The sequence below is a fragment of the Triticum urartu genome, chromosome 7A (genome assembly GCF_056163025.1).
Source record: "Triticum urartu cultivar PI428250 chromosome 7A, HENAU_Tu73, whole genome shotgun sequence".
NCBI classification, from domain to species: Eukaryota; Viridiplantae; Streptophyta; class Magnoliopsida; order Poales; family Poaceae; genus Triticum; species Triticum urartu.
The window spans coordinates 565728555-565746775 of NC_141879.1; the positions used below are offsets into that span (position 1 = coordinate 565728555).

At 45.6% G+C, this 18221-nt stretch overlaps 1 protein-coding gene across 1 annotated transcript; it reads left to right on the top strand.

Moving 5' to 3' along the window:
• The first annotated feature begins 14501 nt into the window (after positions 1–14501).
• On the top strand, positions 14502–18033 carry LOC125531933 (Nucleoside diphosphate kinase family protein). The gene is made up of 5 exons (XM_048685261.2): positions 14502–14859; positions 15269–15493; positions 16678–16785; positions 17031–17140; positions 17219–18033. The coding sequence occupies exons 1-5, from the start codon at positions 14786–14788 to the stop codon at positions 17242–17244; spliced, it is 543 nt and encodes a 180-aa protein (XP_048541218.1). The 5' UTR covers positions 14502–14785; the 3' UTR covers positions 17245–18033.
• Positions 18034–18221: the final 188 nt, after the last annotated feature.

Consider the following 18221-nt stretch of genomic DNA (forward strand, 5'->3'; position numbering starts at 1 on the left):
GAGATGGCAAAGAGACAGCGGAGGATGCCCCCTCCAAGCAACCCAAGCGCCGACGTCAGCGGCACTGCTCTAAGTCCCGCCATAGCAAAAACAGCGATAACAACGCAAGAGGAAATAACAGTCCAGTCGACTCTAGAAGAAGCGATGACTGCACCACCCCGATGGCAGAGCACGATCAAGATGCGAACTGCAAACATAGTACGGATCCGACGTCCGAGCATGACGACGCCAAGGATAAGCCTCATCAAACCCCGTCTGGGGAAGAAAACAGTCCAGACGAAGATGCACACATCATCCCGGAAACGCACTTGGAGCAAGAGAACCTCCACAGAAGGCTTATTGCCACAGCGAGGAGCCTGAAGAAACAGAAGCAAAGGCTCAAGGTCGCACAAGATACACTCAACGGCAGGTGGAACAAAGTAACAAAGTATGGTGGAAGTTACCATAAAAATAGCTATCCCAAGCGCAAGCTATTACCAGAATTCGATGATGAGGCCTTAGAACCCATACAGCCGAAGAATGATACGGCCAACCGGCCAGATCCACCACCTTGTGAACGCGATAGAGAGGCTAACAAAGTCGCGCATAAGTCAACACACGATGTACGTGAGAACTTGTGTCAAAAATCCGGCGTGACCAGATCCATCTCTGGATCTAGGAAGCACGCTACGGTACAAAACCAACACTGAATACCGTCCGAACACCATGGCACATCCCAATACAGGGGTGCCGCACACCCCTTATGTTTCACTGATGAGGTGCTGGATCACGAATTCCCAGAGGGATTCAAACCAGTGAACATAGAGGCGTACGATGGGACCACAGACCCTAGAGTCTGGATAGAGGACTTTATCCTCCATATTCATATGGCTCGTGGAGATGATCTCCATGCCATTAAATACTTGCCCCTCAAGCTTAAAGGGCCAGCTGGGCACTAGCTGAAAAGCCTCCCCGAAAACTCAATTGGAAGTTGGGAGGAGCTCGAGGACGCTTTTCGGGCCAATTTTCAAGGGACTTATGTCTGACCTCCGGATGCAGACGATTTAAGTCATATAATCCAACAATCCGGAGAGTCCGCCCGAAAGCTTTGGAACAGGTTCCTCACCAAGAAGAACCAAATCGTCGACTGTCCGGATGCCGAAGCCTTAGCAGCTTTTAAACATAGCGTCCGAGACAAATGGCTCGCCAGACACCTCGGCCAAGAAAAACCGAGAACAATGGCAGCCCTAACAAGCCTCATGACCCGCTATTGTGCGGGCGAGGACAACTGGTTGGCTCGTAGCAGCACCAGCGACCCAAGCACATCCGAAGTCAGGGATGGCAATGGTAAACCACGACGCAACAAAAACAAGCGTCAAAATAAAGAAGGTAGCCCAGATAACACGGCGGTAAATGCCGGATTCAGGGGCTCCCGACCAGGTCAGCGGAAAAAGGCTTTCAAAGGTAGCAGAGAAGGACAATCTGGCCTAAATAAAATTCTTGACAAACTCTGTCAAATTTACGGCACCCCAGACAAACCTGCAAATCATACCCATAGAGAATGTTGGGTCTTCAAGCAGGCCGGTAAGCTAAATGCCGAACACAAAGGGGAAGAGACACCAAGCGAAGACGAGGATGAACCTCGCCAGCAAAGCGCCGGAGGACAGAAAAAGTTCCCACCAGAGGTTAAAATAGTAAACGTGATCCATGTGACAAAGAGGAGAAGCAAGCATGCACTCCGAGGCACACACGCCATAGAGCCTGTCACCCCTAGGTTCAACCCCTGGTTGGCCCGCCCAATCACTTTTGATCGTAGGGATCACGAGACAAATATCCGGCACAAAGGACTGACGGCCTTGGTGTTAGACCCAATAATAAATGGGTACCATTTCACACGAGTCCTCATGGACGGCGGCAGTGATCTAAATCTGATATATCAGGACACAGTCCGCAAAATGGGGATAGACCCGACACAAATAAGCCACAGTAATACTACCTTCAAGGGAGTAATACCAGGCCAAGAGGCCCACTGTACGGGCTCTCTACTACTAGAGGTGGTATTCGGTTCTCCCGATAACTTCCGAAGCGAAAGGTTAACTTTTCACATCGCGCCCATTCCGAAGTGGTTATCAAGCACTACTCAGAAGAACGGCTTTCGCTCGTTTTAACGCAATACCGCATTATGTTTTTCTCAAGCTTAAGATGCCCGGTCCACGTGGCATCATCTCAGTTAGCGGAAATACCGAACGTTTCTTATGTACGGAAGAGGATGCGGCGGCTCTAACAGCCGCAAACTAGACGGCCTCACCAACCAGAAAAAAATGGTAGGTCATCAAGACCACGGACACGGTTAAACGAATCCGGCGTTCCATCATATATACATGAGATTGGTTTGATGATCAAACCCTCATAAATGATACCAGGGGCTTCCCACGTGTAATCAGGGCCAGCCCGGCTCAACTTGGCTTCTCTTGAATTTTGATAGTTCATTGATAATAGCCAATTCTTATTTTTTTGGCACGGCAACTTTCACCTAAATTCTTTCCTTTTACAGATGACAATCGTGCTACACCCGTCCAGGACACGGCACAACAGAGACACAGGCGCAAACGTGCAGCAGGGACCCGCCCAAAGGTTTCTTTTTAGATTAAGACCCTGCGTAAACCTTTTTTACTGTCTCTTGTTGCTCACATCCTCCGGATACTCCACACAACCGAGAAGGATGCTGGTGTTATTGGCTTGTGGCCACGTCAGGATTTTGCACGTACCTAGACACATGGGGTTTCTTATTAAGGGCATTGTTTAGCCCGGTATATGTTATAAAGACCGAACACCTTAGGGAGTGTTCGGCGTCGCGAGTTTGGCCCTATATGCATCAGCTCCGAATCATGTCTTTGGCCAAATGTTGGGTTTGCCTGGCTCCCACGTTTTGGTACCTTACGTTCTATTATGTCGGCTAAGGTAGCACTGGAGAACTACTGCAATTGTGCCATGGTTCATCCGGATGAGCACCTCAGTAGAGAAAGCCGAAAACTGACTGTCATGATATAGCGAGAGACTGGTCAACCACTCGATGACTCATCGGAATCTTCGGGATTCCTCCACATTAACGAAGGGCCGTTTCCCGGTCATGTACGTACGCGCCTCGTATTCGGACGAGCGCAGAAGTGCCAGGGGCTATATAGTAGCCCCACCGTCAAACTCCTATGGCTAAGTGAAAGTGTTAAAGCAATATAGTCTGATTGCCTCGTTCGCTGTGCTATCACCTCCTTAACGGACCAAGATGTTGGATAAAGTGTGGGTATGCATTTTCTGCGAACACCCCCACATTACATGCGTGGGGGCGGAAGCCGACGACTGCAAACTTTTAGGTTATACACATATATACATAAACGGCCGCACATGAGGCATCATAGTACTTTCGGGCAAAAGTATAAATACAGCCTTGATAATTCAATAAAACATTGTTTTTACAATGGGAATACATGTCACTAGAACACAATATTCTTCGAGCACTGAGCCTCTATCGAACGAGCGCCTTCAAGAACTTCTTCAAAGTAGTGCCCGGCAGCCACTCGGCCTACAGCCGAACCCTGTGTCGCAACAATGGTGGCATTCATCTCCGCCCAGTATGTCTTGACACGGGCAAAGGTCATTCACACACCCTCTATGCACGCCAATCTCTTTACAGCATCGATGCGTGGCACAGCACCAAGGAATTGTTGCACTAAACTAAAGTAACTATTCGACCTTGGCCCTCCCGGCCACAGGTGATCCACAACGGACCTCATGGCAAGTCCGGACAACCTATGGAGCTCGGCCCACTCGGCCATTCGCTCATTCAACAGCAGCGGACGGACTGGAGCATGAAACTGTGACCAGAACAGATTTTCCACTTCGGGACCTTTCTGATCCTTGAAGTACTCGGCCGCATCAGCAGCACTTGCAGCCAAATCTATGTAGGCGTCCGCAGAACTCCATAGCCGGTCCAGAGGAGCATACTTCGGATCTCTGAACTTAGTCCGCAACAAGAAGGGCTTCCCAGACACGATATCTGCAGCTTGATTCAACTCCTCCTTCGCCGCTCTAATTTTGGAGCGGGCTTCCTTGGCAGCCACCAGGGCCTTCTCCAGGTCTGTTGCCTTCGCCCGATTTTCTTTTTCGAGAAGCTGGTAACGGTCAGCGACATCTTTTAACTCTACAGCCATCTTGGCTATTTTTTTCCTTGCTCTCGCAATGCGCGGCCTGTTTGGCCCTTAACTCTTCGGCCGCCTTTAGAGCGGCCGCATTGCTACTCCTTGCTTGCTCCTTGGCTCGGGCAAGCTCCGCCCGAAGGGTCTCCACAGTGGCAACTCCATCTGCAGTCACAACATATTAAAGATACTGGCATCATGCTCCTCTTACTATGTGTTGATCATCGGAAAAATCACTTACCCTGTGCCTCATTAAGCCGCTTGTTGACAAGCACGATGTCGGCATCTGCCGCATCAAGTTGCCGCTTTAGCTCGGCAAACCCATCAGTCCGGCTAGCCACCGGAGCTTTAGCCACCTGCACATAAAGGCGGTCTGGTTATTACCTGGGACTATGATCCTCTGTTTGCTGCCGTTTTCGACGACAACCAGAGTCTCAGGGGCTACTATCTGCATAGGGCACACCTAACGTGTGCGGTACTGTAAAAAACATACACTATTTCACATACCTCAAAGCCTTTCAGCAGACTCATAAAGGCTTCATGCAAACCACTTTCAGCGGATGAAATCCTTTCAATTACCGTACTCATTAGCGTACGATGCGCTTCCGAGACGGCCGCTTGCCCCAGAAGATCCTTCAGCGCGTCTGACCGCACATTGTACGGACCCTTGTTGTCGCTCTCCTTAGGAGCCGGATACTGGGGATTCCGGGTAGCCAAAGGGTTATCCTCTGGCCTTAGTGGATCCGGAGATACCCTTCGTGACGACACTTCAAGGTCGCCCGCTTCATGAGGCGGGGTGTCAGGGGGAGGCATTTCGCTCTCCATCATCTCTGGAAGAAGATCCCCCGAAGACGAACTCTGTCGAGAAGGGCTACGATCCGGTCTACAATTTATAAACATCGGTTATTGTCTTCGGAAGTAAGGTAGGATGTTTCCACTATTAAGTACTTTTCGATTACTTACAGCTCGGTAGAGGGCTGATCCCCGCGCGGAAATTGTGCGGCAAGAATACCCTCCGAGGCAGGACCCTCTGATGAAGATTTCTTCTCCCGTTTGGAAACCTTAGTTTCCGGATCTCCAGAGGTAGTCCTCTTCCTTCCCCGGGGAGAGAGAATGTCAGATTCTTCCCTTTGGTTGTCCTCCCTCGTGGAGGCGCTCATTCCCCTGGTTGGAATAAGTAGCGAGTGAGGCCCGCTTTCGCCCTCTCTATTCCCCCCATCATGTTCCTTTGAGGGTACTGGATAAGGCGCCGGCTTGAGCATCTTGTCCAGTACCGGATTGTCCAAGCCCTCAGGAAGGGGGGCCAAACACCTGATCATCATCGCCTTTGTTATCCAGTCTTGGTCAAAGAGCGGCTCTTTAGAATGATGCCATGATAAATAAAAGGACAGTAGGTTCGATATGGGATTACTTACTTGGGCAGCGGGGCGGTTGCAGCTCAGACCCACGTCCTCGGTGGTGTCCGGACACTCTATTTGGGGTCCGAAGAACAATTTGTACATCTCTTCGAGCGTCATGCCGAGGAAATGCTGAATAGCTCGCGGTCCTTCCGGGTTGAATTCCCACATGCGGAGGGGCCGACGTTTGCAAGGCTGGACTTAACGAACTAGCATAACTTGCATTACCATAGCCAGACTGAAATCTCTCTCAAAGAGATCTCGGATACGGCTCTGCAGTATTGGCACGTCCTTTGCTGGACCCCAGCTCAGCCCCCTGCTGATCCATGACATCAGTTGCGGTGGGGGGCCCGAGCGAAAGGTGGGGGCAGCTACCCACTTGGCACTTTGGGGAGCTGTGATGTAAAACCACTCCCGCTGCCACAATCCAGACACCTCTGGGAAGGAACCCTCTGGCCATGGAGCGTCAGCGATTTTGCTTATTAAAGCACCTCCGCACGCTGCCTGCCGCCCCTCGATCATATTCGGCTTCACATCGAAGGTCTTGAGCCACAGGCCGAAGTGAGGGGTAATGCGGAGGAAGGCCTCACATACGACAATAAATGACGAGATGTGAAGAAGGGAATCCGGGGCCAGATCGTGAAAATCCAGCCCATAATAGAACATAAGACCCCTAACAAAGGGATCCAGAGCGAGGCTCAGTCCTTGGAGGAAGTGGGAGATGAACACGACGCTCTCGTTGGGTTCGGGAGTAGGGACGACCTGCCCTCGGGCAGGTAGCCTATGCGAAATTTCGGCGGTCAGATATCTAGCCTCTCTCAACTTCTTGATGTCCTCCTCTGTGACGGAGGAAGGCATCCACCGACCTTGAAGGTTGGACCCGGACATAGTTGAAGGTCCGAATCACCTGACCTGAGCTTTGGGTGTTAGAACTCGAGGCGGGAGAAGGATTCGATTGAGCACGGGAGGGAAAAAAGAAAAAGCCTCGTCCCCTTTATAAAGAAGGTGAATATCAAGCGTCCTCCTCGTGGCCGTTTGGGACTTGCCTAAGATCTAGGAGTCATACCAACAGGCATGGTTGGGTTACCCACGTCTGTATTGATGAGAATCCCGTGATAAGGGGGACACGATCTCTGCTTTGACAAGACATGTCAAGAAAACCGCCTCGCATTATGTGCGGAGCTGGTTGAGAAAAACGGTTCGAATAATGAGCGGGCCATGGCGTGATGTCATGCTGTCAAAACGTGTCAGCGGATTAGATTTATGGAAATATTATTCTCTCTACAGTAGTATGTGGAACTTATTTTGCAGGGCCGGACACTATCCTTGTATTCAAAACTCTTCCATGGTGTATGCGGAGGAGGAACCCGCCTTGCAATGCCGAACACAATACTGCGCGCCGAACTCATCGTCATTGAAGCCTGGTTCAGGGGCTACTGAGGGAGTCTTGGATTAGGGGGTCTCCGGACAGCTGGACTATATCCTTTGGCCAGACTGTTGGACTATGAAGATACAAGATTGAAGACTTCGTCCCGTGTCCAGATGGGACTCTACTTGGCGTGGAAGGCAAGCTAGGCAATACGGATATGTATATCTCCTCCTTTGTAACCGACCTTGTGTAACCCTAGCCCCCTCCGGTGTCTATATAAACCGGAGGGTTTTAGTCCGTAGGACAACATACAATCATACCATAGGCTAGCTTCTAGGGTTTAGCCTCTTTGATCTCGTGGTAGATCAACTCTTATAATACTCATATCATCAAGAACAATCAAGCAGGACGTAGGGTATTACCTCCATCAAGAGGGCCTGAACCTGGGTAATCATCGTGTCCCCTGCCTCCTGTTACCATCTGCCTTAGACGCACAGTTCGGGACCCCCTACCCGAGATCCGCCGGTTTTGACACCGACACCGGACCTCTGCCGCTCCACCTGACCTCTACACCACTTTGCCTACGCCACCTCTCTTCCGCTCGCCGCATAGGTACCGATTGTCCATGTGGATGCCGTCTATGGGGTTTACCGCACCCAACAAGTGTTTGGTGAAATCTTCATGCTATTTTTTGACAATTTTCTCCCTTTTCGGAGCAATGGATTCAAACACATAGTACTTAATGAGAACTACGTTCAGATGTCCAACGACTCGTCCGACGAGGAGGATTATGCGGATGCAACGATGATGATGCAGGTGGTCCTTGTAGACGCGGAGCATGAGGATGAAGATGTTCTCGATTTCAAGGAATCGATCAAGGGTCATCGAGTGCTGAATTGGAACAGGGCACAAGGGCATTTGATGATGATGGATGACTACTTTGCCCTTGATGTCCTATTCACGGTCAATTTTTGTCGCTGCTTTCGGATGCGAGAAAATGTGTTCGGTCACCTCTAGAATGGCGTCCAAGCCTACAATGACTACTTCATCTTGAAGAAGGATATTGTCGGTGTCAAAACCGGCGGATCTCGGGTAGGGGGGCCCAAACTGTGTGTCTAGGCCGGATGGTAACAGGAGACAAGGGACACGAAGTTTTACCCAGGTTCGGGCCCTCTCGATGGAGGTAAAACCCTACGTCCTGCTTGATTAATATTGATGATATGGGTAGTACAACAGTAGATCTACCACGAGATCGAGGAGGCTAAACCCTAGAAGCTAGCCTATGGTATGATTGTTGATGTGTATGTTCCTATGGACTAAAACCCTCCGATTTATATAGACACCGGATAGGGTTAGGGTTACATAGAGTCGGTTACAATGGTAGGAGATCTACATATCCGTATCGCCAAGCTTGCCTTCCACGCCAAGGAAAGTCCCCCCCGGACACGGGACGAAGTCTTCAATCTTGTATCTTCATATTCCAGGAGTCCGGCTGAAGGTATAGTCCGGCTATCCGAACACCCCCTAATCCAGGACTCCCTCAGATATCATAGGAAGAATTGGATTCTATGGTTACCAGACATTCATGACTACATTGTGAGTGATCCATATATCACGACCGTCCATTTGTGGGATGAGTACCTTTGGATGTCAGTGAGAACATGCGCATACATCATGGTCAAATAAGTTACTGCGGTGGTCGAGGTGTTTCGACCTTAGTACTTGATAGAACCAACCCTCGCAAACACCTAAAGGCTCATGGATCTCTTAGAAGCAAGCAGGTTGTGTCTGTATGCTTAGATCTCTTGATTGCACACACTTGAAATGGAAGAACTACCCATATGCTCTAAAGGGCAATGTCAGGACCATGTTAAAAAGCTCACCGTCATCATTGAAGAAGTTGCATCATAGGATCTATGGATTTGGCACACCTTCTTTCGCATGCCCAGGTCTCACAGACATCAATGCGCTGTAGCAGCCTCCATTATTTGCTAGGGTGACTGAAGGGCAAGCTCCTCTGTGCAACTATACCGTCAATGAGCTACTATCTGGTTGATGGTATCTATCCTTCATGGGCGACCTCCGTTCGAACCTCTGATACGTCTCCAATGTATCTATAATTTTTGATTGTTCCATGCTATTATATTATCTGTTTTGGATGTTAATGGGCTTTATTTTACACTTTTATATAATTTTTGGGACTAACCTATTAACCGGAGGCCCAACCCAAATTGTTATTTTTTTGCCTATTTCAGTGTTTCGCAGAAAAGGAATATCAAACGGAGTCCAAACGGAATGAAACCTTCAGGAGCGTGATTTTTGGAACAAACGTGATCCAGGGGACTTTGAGTGGACGTCAAGAAACGAACGAGGCGGCCACGAGGCAGGGGGGCGCGCCCTCCCCCCTCGTGGCTCAACCGACCTACTTCTTCCTCCTATATATGTTAACATACCCCGAAAACATCCAGGAGCACCACGAAACCCTATTTCCACCGCCGCAACCTTTTGTACCCAAGAGATCCCATCTTGGGGCCTTTTCCGGAGCTCCGCCGGAGGGGGCATTGATCACGGAGGGCCTCTACATCAACTCCATGGCCCCTCCGATGATGTGTGAGTAGTTTACCTCAGACATTCGGGTCCATAGCTAGTAGCCAGATGGCTTCTTCTCTCTCTTTGGATCTCAGTACAAAGTTCTCCTCGATTCTCTTGGAGATCTATTCGATGTAATCTTCTTTTGCGGTGTGTTTGTCGAGATCCTATGAATTGTGGGGTTATGATCAAGTCTATCTATGAACAATATTTGAATCTTCTCTGAATTCTTTTATGTATGATTGGTTATCTTTGCAAGTCTCTTCGAATTATCAGTTTGGTTTGGCCTACTAGATTGATCTTTCTTGCAATGGGAGAAGTGCTTAGCTTTGGGTTCAATCTTGCGGTGCTCAACCTCAGTGACAGAAAGGGAAACGACACGTATTGTATTGTTGCCATCGAGGATAAAACGATGGGGTTTATATCATATTGCATGAGTTTATCCCTCTACATCATGTCGTCTTGCTTAAGGCGTTACTCTATTCTTATGAACTTAATACTCTAGATGCATGCTGGATAACGGTCGATGTGTGGAGTAATAGTAGTAGATGCAGGCAGGAGTCGGTCTACTTGTCACGGACGTGATGCCTATATACATGATCATGCCTAGATATTCTCATAATTATTCGCTTTTCTATCAGTTGCTCGACAGTAATTTGTTCATCCATCGTAATACTTATGCTATCTTGAGAGAAGCCACTAGTGAAACCTATGGCCCCCGGGTCTATTTTCCATCATACAAGTTTCCAATCTATTTTATTTTATAATCTTTACTTTCAATCTATATCATAAAAATACCAAAAATATTTATCTTATTATCATTATCTCTATCGGATCTCACTCTTGCAAGTGGTCGTGAAGGGATTGACAACCCCTTTATCGCGTTGGTTGCGAGGTTCTTATTTGTTTGTGTAGGTACGAGGTGACTCGCGCATGGTCTCCTACTGGATTGATACCTTGGTTCTCAAAAACTGAGAGAAATACTTACGCTGCTTTGCTGCATCACCCTTTCCTCTTCAAGGGAAAACCAACGCATGCTCAAGAGGTAGCAACCTCCACCGGATCCTAGTATCTGCGAAGCGGCTGTTTGCCCGCTCTAAAAAACTTTGAACTACAACTCCGTCCGCTCCCGGAGCGGAGCCATGGAGCAGAGTGATCCCGAACAGGCTCTTAATATGCTATTTATTTTGAGTGATACAATTTTTTAAAAAATAGGGACAAATGTTTGGGGGATTGAGTTGGATGACCGGCTCTCGTATCACTATTTGCGGACAAGTCTAGACCAGTCCATAGACGATACTAGTCTACGTGTTGGAGACGCGCTTACCCCGTTTATAGACTCAGCCCCTGTGGCTGTAATTTCCATGTTTGTAAATGTGCAACCAGTGTGAATAAAGTAGGTTTAGTGTAAAAAAGATAGGAGAGATAAAAGAGAAAAGGCACATTGGACAGCAACATTTTGAGAAAATAAAATTGGACAGAGAATACATGACCATCAACCAAAAAATTGAAAGGAAGTTCAAAGCGAGATGGCTAAGTGAACCGACAGTGGCTGAGATAGTTAATACAGCCTGGGAACGAGCTAAACTTGCTGGTATTGGGCCATCTCTAGCGGAACGTACAAAATCAGTTAAGGATGATTTACATAAGTGGGACAGAGAAACTTTGACGGGGCCAAAAAAGAATAAAAAATCTACAGAAAGATATGGAGAAATTGAAGAGAGGAGCGTTGACAGTTGAGGTGCGCAAGAAATTGAAGGAGTTGCAGGTACTTATCAAAAATTTGCTTGATCAAGAGGAGCTAGTTTGGTTACAGCGAGGCCGTGCCAATTGGCTTCTCCATGGAGACAGAAACACATCGTTCTTTCATAAACTACGAGTGCTCGGAAAAAAAGAAATTGCATTAAGCGACTCTTGGATGATACAGGAGTATGGAAGGAAGATATTGATGATCTGAATAGCACCATAAAAGGTTACTTTATGTATCTGTTTATGTCGCAGGCGCAAACACCGAATGAGGATGTGTTGAATAAAGTAAGTAGCTGGTAATGAGAGAGATGAATAACATTCTTATGGCACCGTACACTGCAGAAGAGGTGAGAAAGGCTCTTTTCTCGATCGATGATTTCAATGCTCCAGGGCTAGATGGCTTGCATGCGGTGTTCTATAAGAGGTTCTGGGACATGCTTGGTGAGGATTTGGTGGTCGAAGTTCTTAATGCAGTCAACTCTCGGGTAATGCCAAAAGGATGGAATGACACCACGATTGTCATGATTCCAAAGGTAAATAATCCGAAAAGCGTTACACAATTTAGACCTATAAGCCTTTGTAACGTAGTTTACAAGGTTATTACAAAGTTGATTGCAACAAGATTGAAGGTGTTACTGCCAGAGATAATCATCCCAACTCAAAGTGCATTTGTTCCTAGGCGGCTTATTACTGACAATGTACTCGTAGCATATGAAAGTATACATGCAATCAAAAAGAAGAAAGTCCGCAAGGAAGGGTGGTGTGCTGTCAAGCTGGACATGCATAAAGCATATGATAGAGTAGAGTGGGTGTTCTTGGAAGCAATTCTGTTAAAACTTGGGTTTCATGATGAATGAGTCAAGATGATTATGTTATGTGTTTCTTCGGTGGAGTACAGAGTGAGATTTAATTCAGTTGAGACCGAGACATTTAAACCTACCAGAGGGTTCAGGGGGATCCTCTCTCCCCTTATTTATTTCTCCTTTGCACTGAGGGACTAACAGGTTTACTATCTCATGCTGAGCAGGTTGGAGATTTAGTGGGAGTCAAGGTTTGTCGTGAGGCGCCAGCTATCACAAATTTACTCTTTGCTGATGACTCACTGGTTTTGATGAAGGCCAATGTTCAGAATGCAGTCTGTTTGAGATCTATACTGGACACATATTGTGCAACTTCTGGACAACTAGTAAGTTTGGACAAATCTAGTATTTTTTCCAGTCCTAGTACAGGAGTTAATATGAAGGCCGAGGGATGCTCTTCTCTAAATATTATGACTGAAGCCTTGAATGACAAATATCTAGGACTACCGGCTACTCTTGGCCTTGATAAAAGTGACAGCTTCCAATATCTGATTGACCGACTATTTCTGAGATTGAGTGGTTGGAAGGAAAAATGCCTATCCACGGGAGGGAAAGAGGTCCTTATAAAGTCAGTTGCGCAAGCAATACCAACTTACGTGATGTCTATCTTTAAAACTCCTAAAAAATTGCAAAGGAATCACGGATGCGATATCTCGGTTTTGGTGGGGTGATGATGCAACTCACAAGAGGATGCACTAGTTCGCGTGGTGGAAGATGTGTATTCAAAAAAAAAGGTGGTATGGGCTTTAGAGACATCCACTATTTTAATTTGGCTTTACTGGCAAAACATGCGTGGAGACTTATTGATAATCCCGATTCTCTTTGTGCAATGATCCTCAAAGCGAAATATTTCAGTGATGGAGATCTCTTGAATGCCACTTTGAAGAAGAAATCCTTGTATACTTGGCAAAGTATTATGGCCGGTGTTGAAGTCGTGAAGATTAGGCATGTTTGGAGAGTTGGTGATGGGACGAATGGACTCCGCAATCCCCAACCAGAAAGGTATTAACTACTCATGGTAACCATCTTCTATCACGTGTGTGTGTGATCTCATTGACCCTATGACGGGTGATTGGGACGAACAGCTTGTTAGGCAAACATTCTGACATGCGGATGCTCAACACATACTTGCAATTCCACTACCTTTGATTGATATGACCGATTTTGTCGCATGGAATATGACTAGAACAAGAGTATTCATAGTACGGCCAGCTTACCATGGTGTATGGGAGTCTCAGTACGGCTATAAAATTCAGAATTCAGTGGGGTCCTCTAAACAGAGAGATACTTGGGAATATGTGTGGAGTTTACTGTGCCCGTCGAAAATAAAAATATTTTTTTGAAGGGCACTTCACAGTGCAATCCCTTGCTGCTCTATTCTTATCAATAAACATATCAAAATCAACCCTAGTTGCCCTGCGTGCAATCTAGGTCATGATAATATCAAGCATTTGCTATTTGAGTGTAAGTTAGCAACAGATTTGTGAAAATTATTAGGTGTTGATGATATCATCAGGAAGGCCTGCTTGCTGGACAGGGCGGGAGAAGTTATTCTTGAACACTTGCTATGTTTGAAAGACCATGACATTCACATCCCGGATCTACCGAAATTGAGAGAAATAATAGCAAGTGCAGCATGGTATTTGTGGTATGAAAGAAGAAAATTAACACATGGGGAGAACATCCAAAGTGCAGTTCAAATAAGCTTGGTTGTGAGAGGACTCGCCGCGAATTTCATTATTTCATGCACACCTAAGGCCAAACTGAAACAGAATATGTGGTTAAAGCCAAGGTATGGATATGTTAAACTGAATGTCGATGCTGGTTTTGACGTAGATACACTAGAAGGAACGGTGGGGCAGTTCTTTGAAACCACAATGACAAGTTCATAGCTGTTGCGAATGAAAAGATTGATATATGTTTTGACTAGTTTACAAGAGAGGCAATTGCAGTACAATTTGGAATGAATCTAGCACGTACAACAAGGTGTAGCAAAATCGAGATCAACTCAGATAGTATGGAAGTGATAGAAGCTCTAAAGAAGAGCTACTCTTCATCAATTGCTAGTGCCATATTCGATGATTGTTATTTCAATTTGACTAAAATTCACATCTAGTTGTTTTTTAACAACGTCACATCTATGCTCCCACAAATATATAATACAGCAACAAGACACAAAAAAAACTAAGACAAAAAAATAGACCACAAACAGAATGAACATCAGTTTATGTCACATCTAGATGAGTCCTAGATAGACCCTTGTTATTTCATGTCCTTAGATTTTAATCATGTTACTTATGCTCATTGTAATAGAGAGAGTAATGTGGTAGCTCGTGAGTTTGCTAGATTGGCTAAATTTTCTACTACTGGTTGCCCCTGGTGCGGTTATCCCGTTGCTTGGAAACGATGCTTCTGTTTTGATGCTTGAATAAAGGAGGAGTTTTCTGTCAAAAAAAAATCAACCAAAAAAATTGGGGAGAAGCAGCAGGTGCTCCGCCTCTGCCGCCGCCGGTGATCCGCCGTAGCAGCCGCTCGCCCCGCCGCACCTGATCCTCTTCAATCTACTGTTCCATTCCACCCCGACCCAAACCAAACACACACTAAACACCGCCGCCGACCTCTCCTAAGTTGTGTCCCATCTCACCGGAGATGGCCGGGGCAGCTTCGTCGGTAGCGCCAGTTCTCGTCATCTGCTTGCTGTCTCTTGTTCTCTTCTTCCACAGGTTAGCGTAACTTGTTCTACATGTACTCCTCTAGTGAACCTTTGGGCATCTCGTTTGCTGAATTAAGTGCTGAAGAGGGGATGCCTTCTTAGCCTTTCTTTGCCATGAAAATGTTAGATTTGCCGGATTAGCATGCCTGCCGTGGCAGATCTGAGCAAGATTTCGCTCGTAATCATCCCCGGCATCCTCGGGCCACCCCTACGCTCGCTTAGTTGAGATAATTTGGGTGGGCATCACTGTTCTAAACGTTCTTGGGGCTAGCCTTGTTACTGCAATCTAATCGAAGCCGGTTTCTATTCAGGGATGCTTTGCAACGGAGGTAGTTGTGGGGAGGAAATGCCTGTAGTACAGTCTGTAGTTTTGTGTAATCTGAGTCTGAACTGTATGCCTTGGTGTGTAATTAATCCAGGTGCCGGAGCTGTGAGGCTGTGGAGATAGAGAGGACGTTGGCGATGATCAAGCCGGATGGTTTGTCTGGTAACTACACCGAAAAAATCAAGGAGGCCATCTTGGAGTCTGGATTTGATATCATAGAAGAGGCAGTTGTCCAGCTGGATGTAGAGAGGGCATCACTCTTCTACGCTGAGCATGCCGATAGAAGCTTCTTCAACAGCCTAGTGAAGTACATGACGAGGTATGTCCGTATGTTTTGTTCTAAAGACATGTGTGTTTTGTTCTAAAGACATGTGTGTTTTGTTCCTCCCAAGGCCATGAGGAAATTTGATTAATGCCACCTCTGTTCCAATACCTAATTCCTGAGCTAAATTTGTCTCTTCAGTTTCTTGGTATGATAAAATCAATTAATTTCTGAAAACATGCACACTTTAGGCAGAAGAGTTGTATATATACGGAGGAGATCAGATGATTGATATATGTGGCAAGGGCTCAGAGAATCTGTGATGTTTTAGATTTACAAATCTCTTTTTTTATATCGAGCGATTTAGAAAAGACAATTGTTCATGTCATGGTTCAGAGAAATTAGGTGATTAGGAGTGTTCTGTGAAGAATCGAACTTGGTGCTTAGGAGTCATTTTGCAGTAATATAATAAACATATTAAGAAATTCATTATCAATATTTTTAAAGATTGTAAAATAATTATTTAAGAATATTTTTGGCAAAATTAGCTACTTATAGTAAAATCGACATAATAACAGGCAATTAACTTACAAGTTCCAACTCAGTCATCTATAGCCAAATCAACATGTGATTAACATACAATCAACAAATTACAATCATCCGAGTACCCTAGGGGCATTTAAGACATTTTCTCAGCTCACACCGCTCTCGGCCGTATTTCCAAATGACCAACCTTCAGCCGCTTCTGATACACCCACAACCCAAACCAAACAGAGTGTTTGTTGTAAAATCCAGTAAGCATGCCCACATTACGCCCCGAGCAAAATTGGACATTTCTTGGCTCATAGTCTCATAGCACATTTTTTAGGCAATTGCTTGGTGTGCGTGGGGCCAGTCCCCACCTGAATATGTTGCCCAAAACCGGTGTGGAGTATTCAAGGCTAGGTATTCCTGCCAAGACATAGTGGCTACCTTACTATAGGGTTTCTTGAACTGATGCAACAAAAAGGTAGATTGGAGACAGTGTTGTGAACTGTGACATGAGGAGGTTGATCAACATTCTTGAACACTTTGTCACTTTGCGCTGCCCAACTCTTCCATAAGACATTTTGGTATATTTTTATTTTTTTCGGGAGAACTCCATTTACTTTTCTTGTTTGCATTTGAGTACTATCATGCTAATCTGCTCTGCATACAAAGCAGCCTCTGACATGATTGTTTTTGTTTGTGCTGATGTTCAGTGGTCCAGTTTGTGCTATGATTCTGGAAAGCCCCGATGCCATTTCATGCTGGCGAAATTTGATAGGGCCAACTGATGCAAGAAAGGCTAAAACTTCACACCCTGACAGGTTAAGAACTACAGCATTCCTTTTTCTAGTTGAGAACACCTTATGTGAGATCAATGATGACTCCAATGCAAACATATTAATAAATATAACTAATATCAGTGTTCCATAGGAAACTTACTGCACCTTTTCATTACCCAAGTGTTTGTGATCCATGTCTCATAACATATTAGTGAGCTTGAACCTAACTCTTGCTTCTATGCTTTTGCAATTCATGTTATTTACGAGCACCACGCTTCTCATTACAGCATTAGAGCAATGTGCGGCTTGGACTCTGAGAAAAATTGTGTGCATGGTTCAGATTCACCACAATCTGCAGCTAGAGAGATTTCGTTTTTCTTCGGAGATGATAAATCTGGTTGGCGTCTTTGCTTTCATTTGATAAGTTTTGGAGATTAGACCATGAATTTTCTGACCATGATTCACTACAATGCAGAAGCGCTGGAACATGACGAGCTGTAGACAATTGGCATGTATCCTCAAAAGGCAGATAATTTTTGAAGTTTGATTTGCCCCTTCCAGCTATTAGTTGATGAAAATGTCTGTACATCACATATGTTGATCTGACATCAAACTTCTCCAGTTGATAGCTTCATCCCTTGGTTGCCAAAGGCTGTGACGGTGAAATCACCACAGCGAAATTTTGTCAAGCACTCCCATCTAACTGATTGTGTGTCCGTGATGTCAAAAAAAAAACTGATTGTGTGTCCCAGTTAAATACACCCTCCGTCCGGAATTACTTGTCGCAGAAATGAATGTAACTAGACGTATTTTAATTCTAAGATACATCCATTTCTATCCATTCGTGCTGCAGGTAATTCTGGACGGGGGGAGTATATAATTGGCTTTACTGGATAAAAATCCTATGGGTTTTAGAACCCGTGCTGACTGGCTTGACCATGCCAATCTTATTTATCAAAAACTGTCACTTGTTAGTTGATGGAATGCAAGTCCAGATGCAGTAATCCATGAGGAAGGGAGAACAAAGCTGCCATTTGCTGAAAATAGCATGCTTGAGTAACAGCATATTGCTCTGCTCTAGATTCAAGAGTAGTATTTTACCAGCGGTTCAGTAGTCTGGTTACAAAGGGTGAGGCCGAGAGCCCCATCCAGCTTGTGCAGGTGCAGGCTTGATCTTATGCAGTTTTTTTGTAAGGAAACATGTAGGGAAAAGTAAGACGCAAAAGATGTGTACGGAAAATTATCAGCGATGAGTTAGAAGTACCCTGATAGAAGTTTTGGTCTTATGGATGATCTTTGTTGTTCGTGTTTGCTTCAAATTCCCACAATCAATGCTTACTTGAAGATGTGTAGTCCAATTGTGCCGTGCCCTATGAAAAGAATGTAAATCATATTTTGATTCATTAAGACAAGGATTTGACTAACAATTACTTTGTTAATATAGTTCAATATTTCAATATACGCGACATAAAATTGTG

Coding starts and splice junctions, on each gene's coding strand:
- LOC125531933 (XM_048685261.2), top strand. CDS start 14,786: ATGGCCGGGGCAGCTTCGTCGGTAGCGCCAGTTCTCGTCATCTGCTTG. Junction 16,786..17,030: donor AAAACTTCACACCCTGACAG/GTTAAGAACTAC, acceptor TTCTCATTACAG/CATTAGAGCAATGTGCGGCT. Junction 17,141..17,218: donor CTTCGGAGATGATAAATCTG/GTTGGCGTCTTT, acceptor ACTACAATGCAG/AAGCGCTGGAACATGACGAG.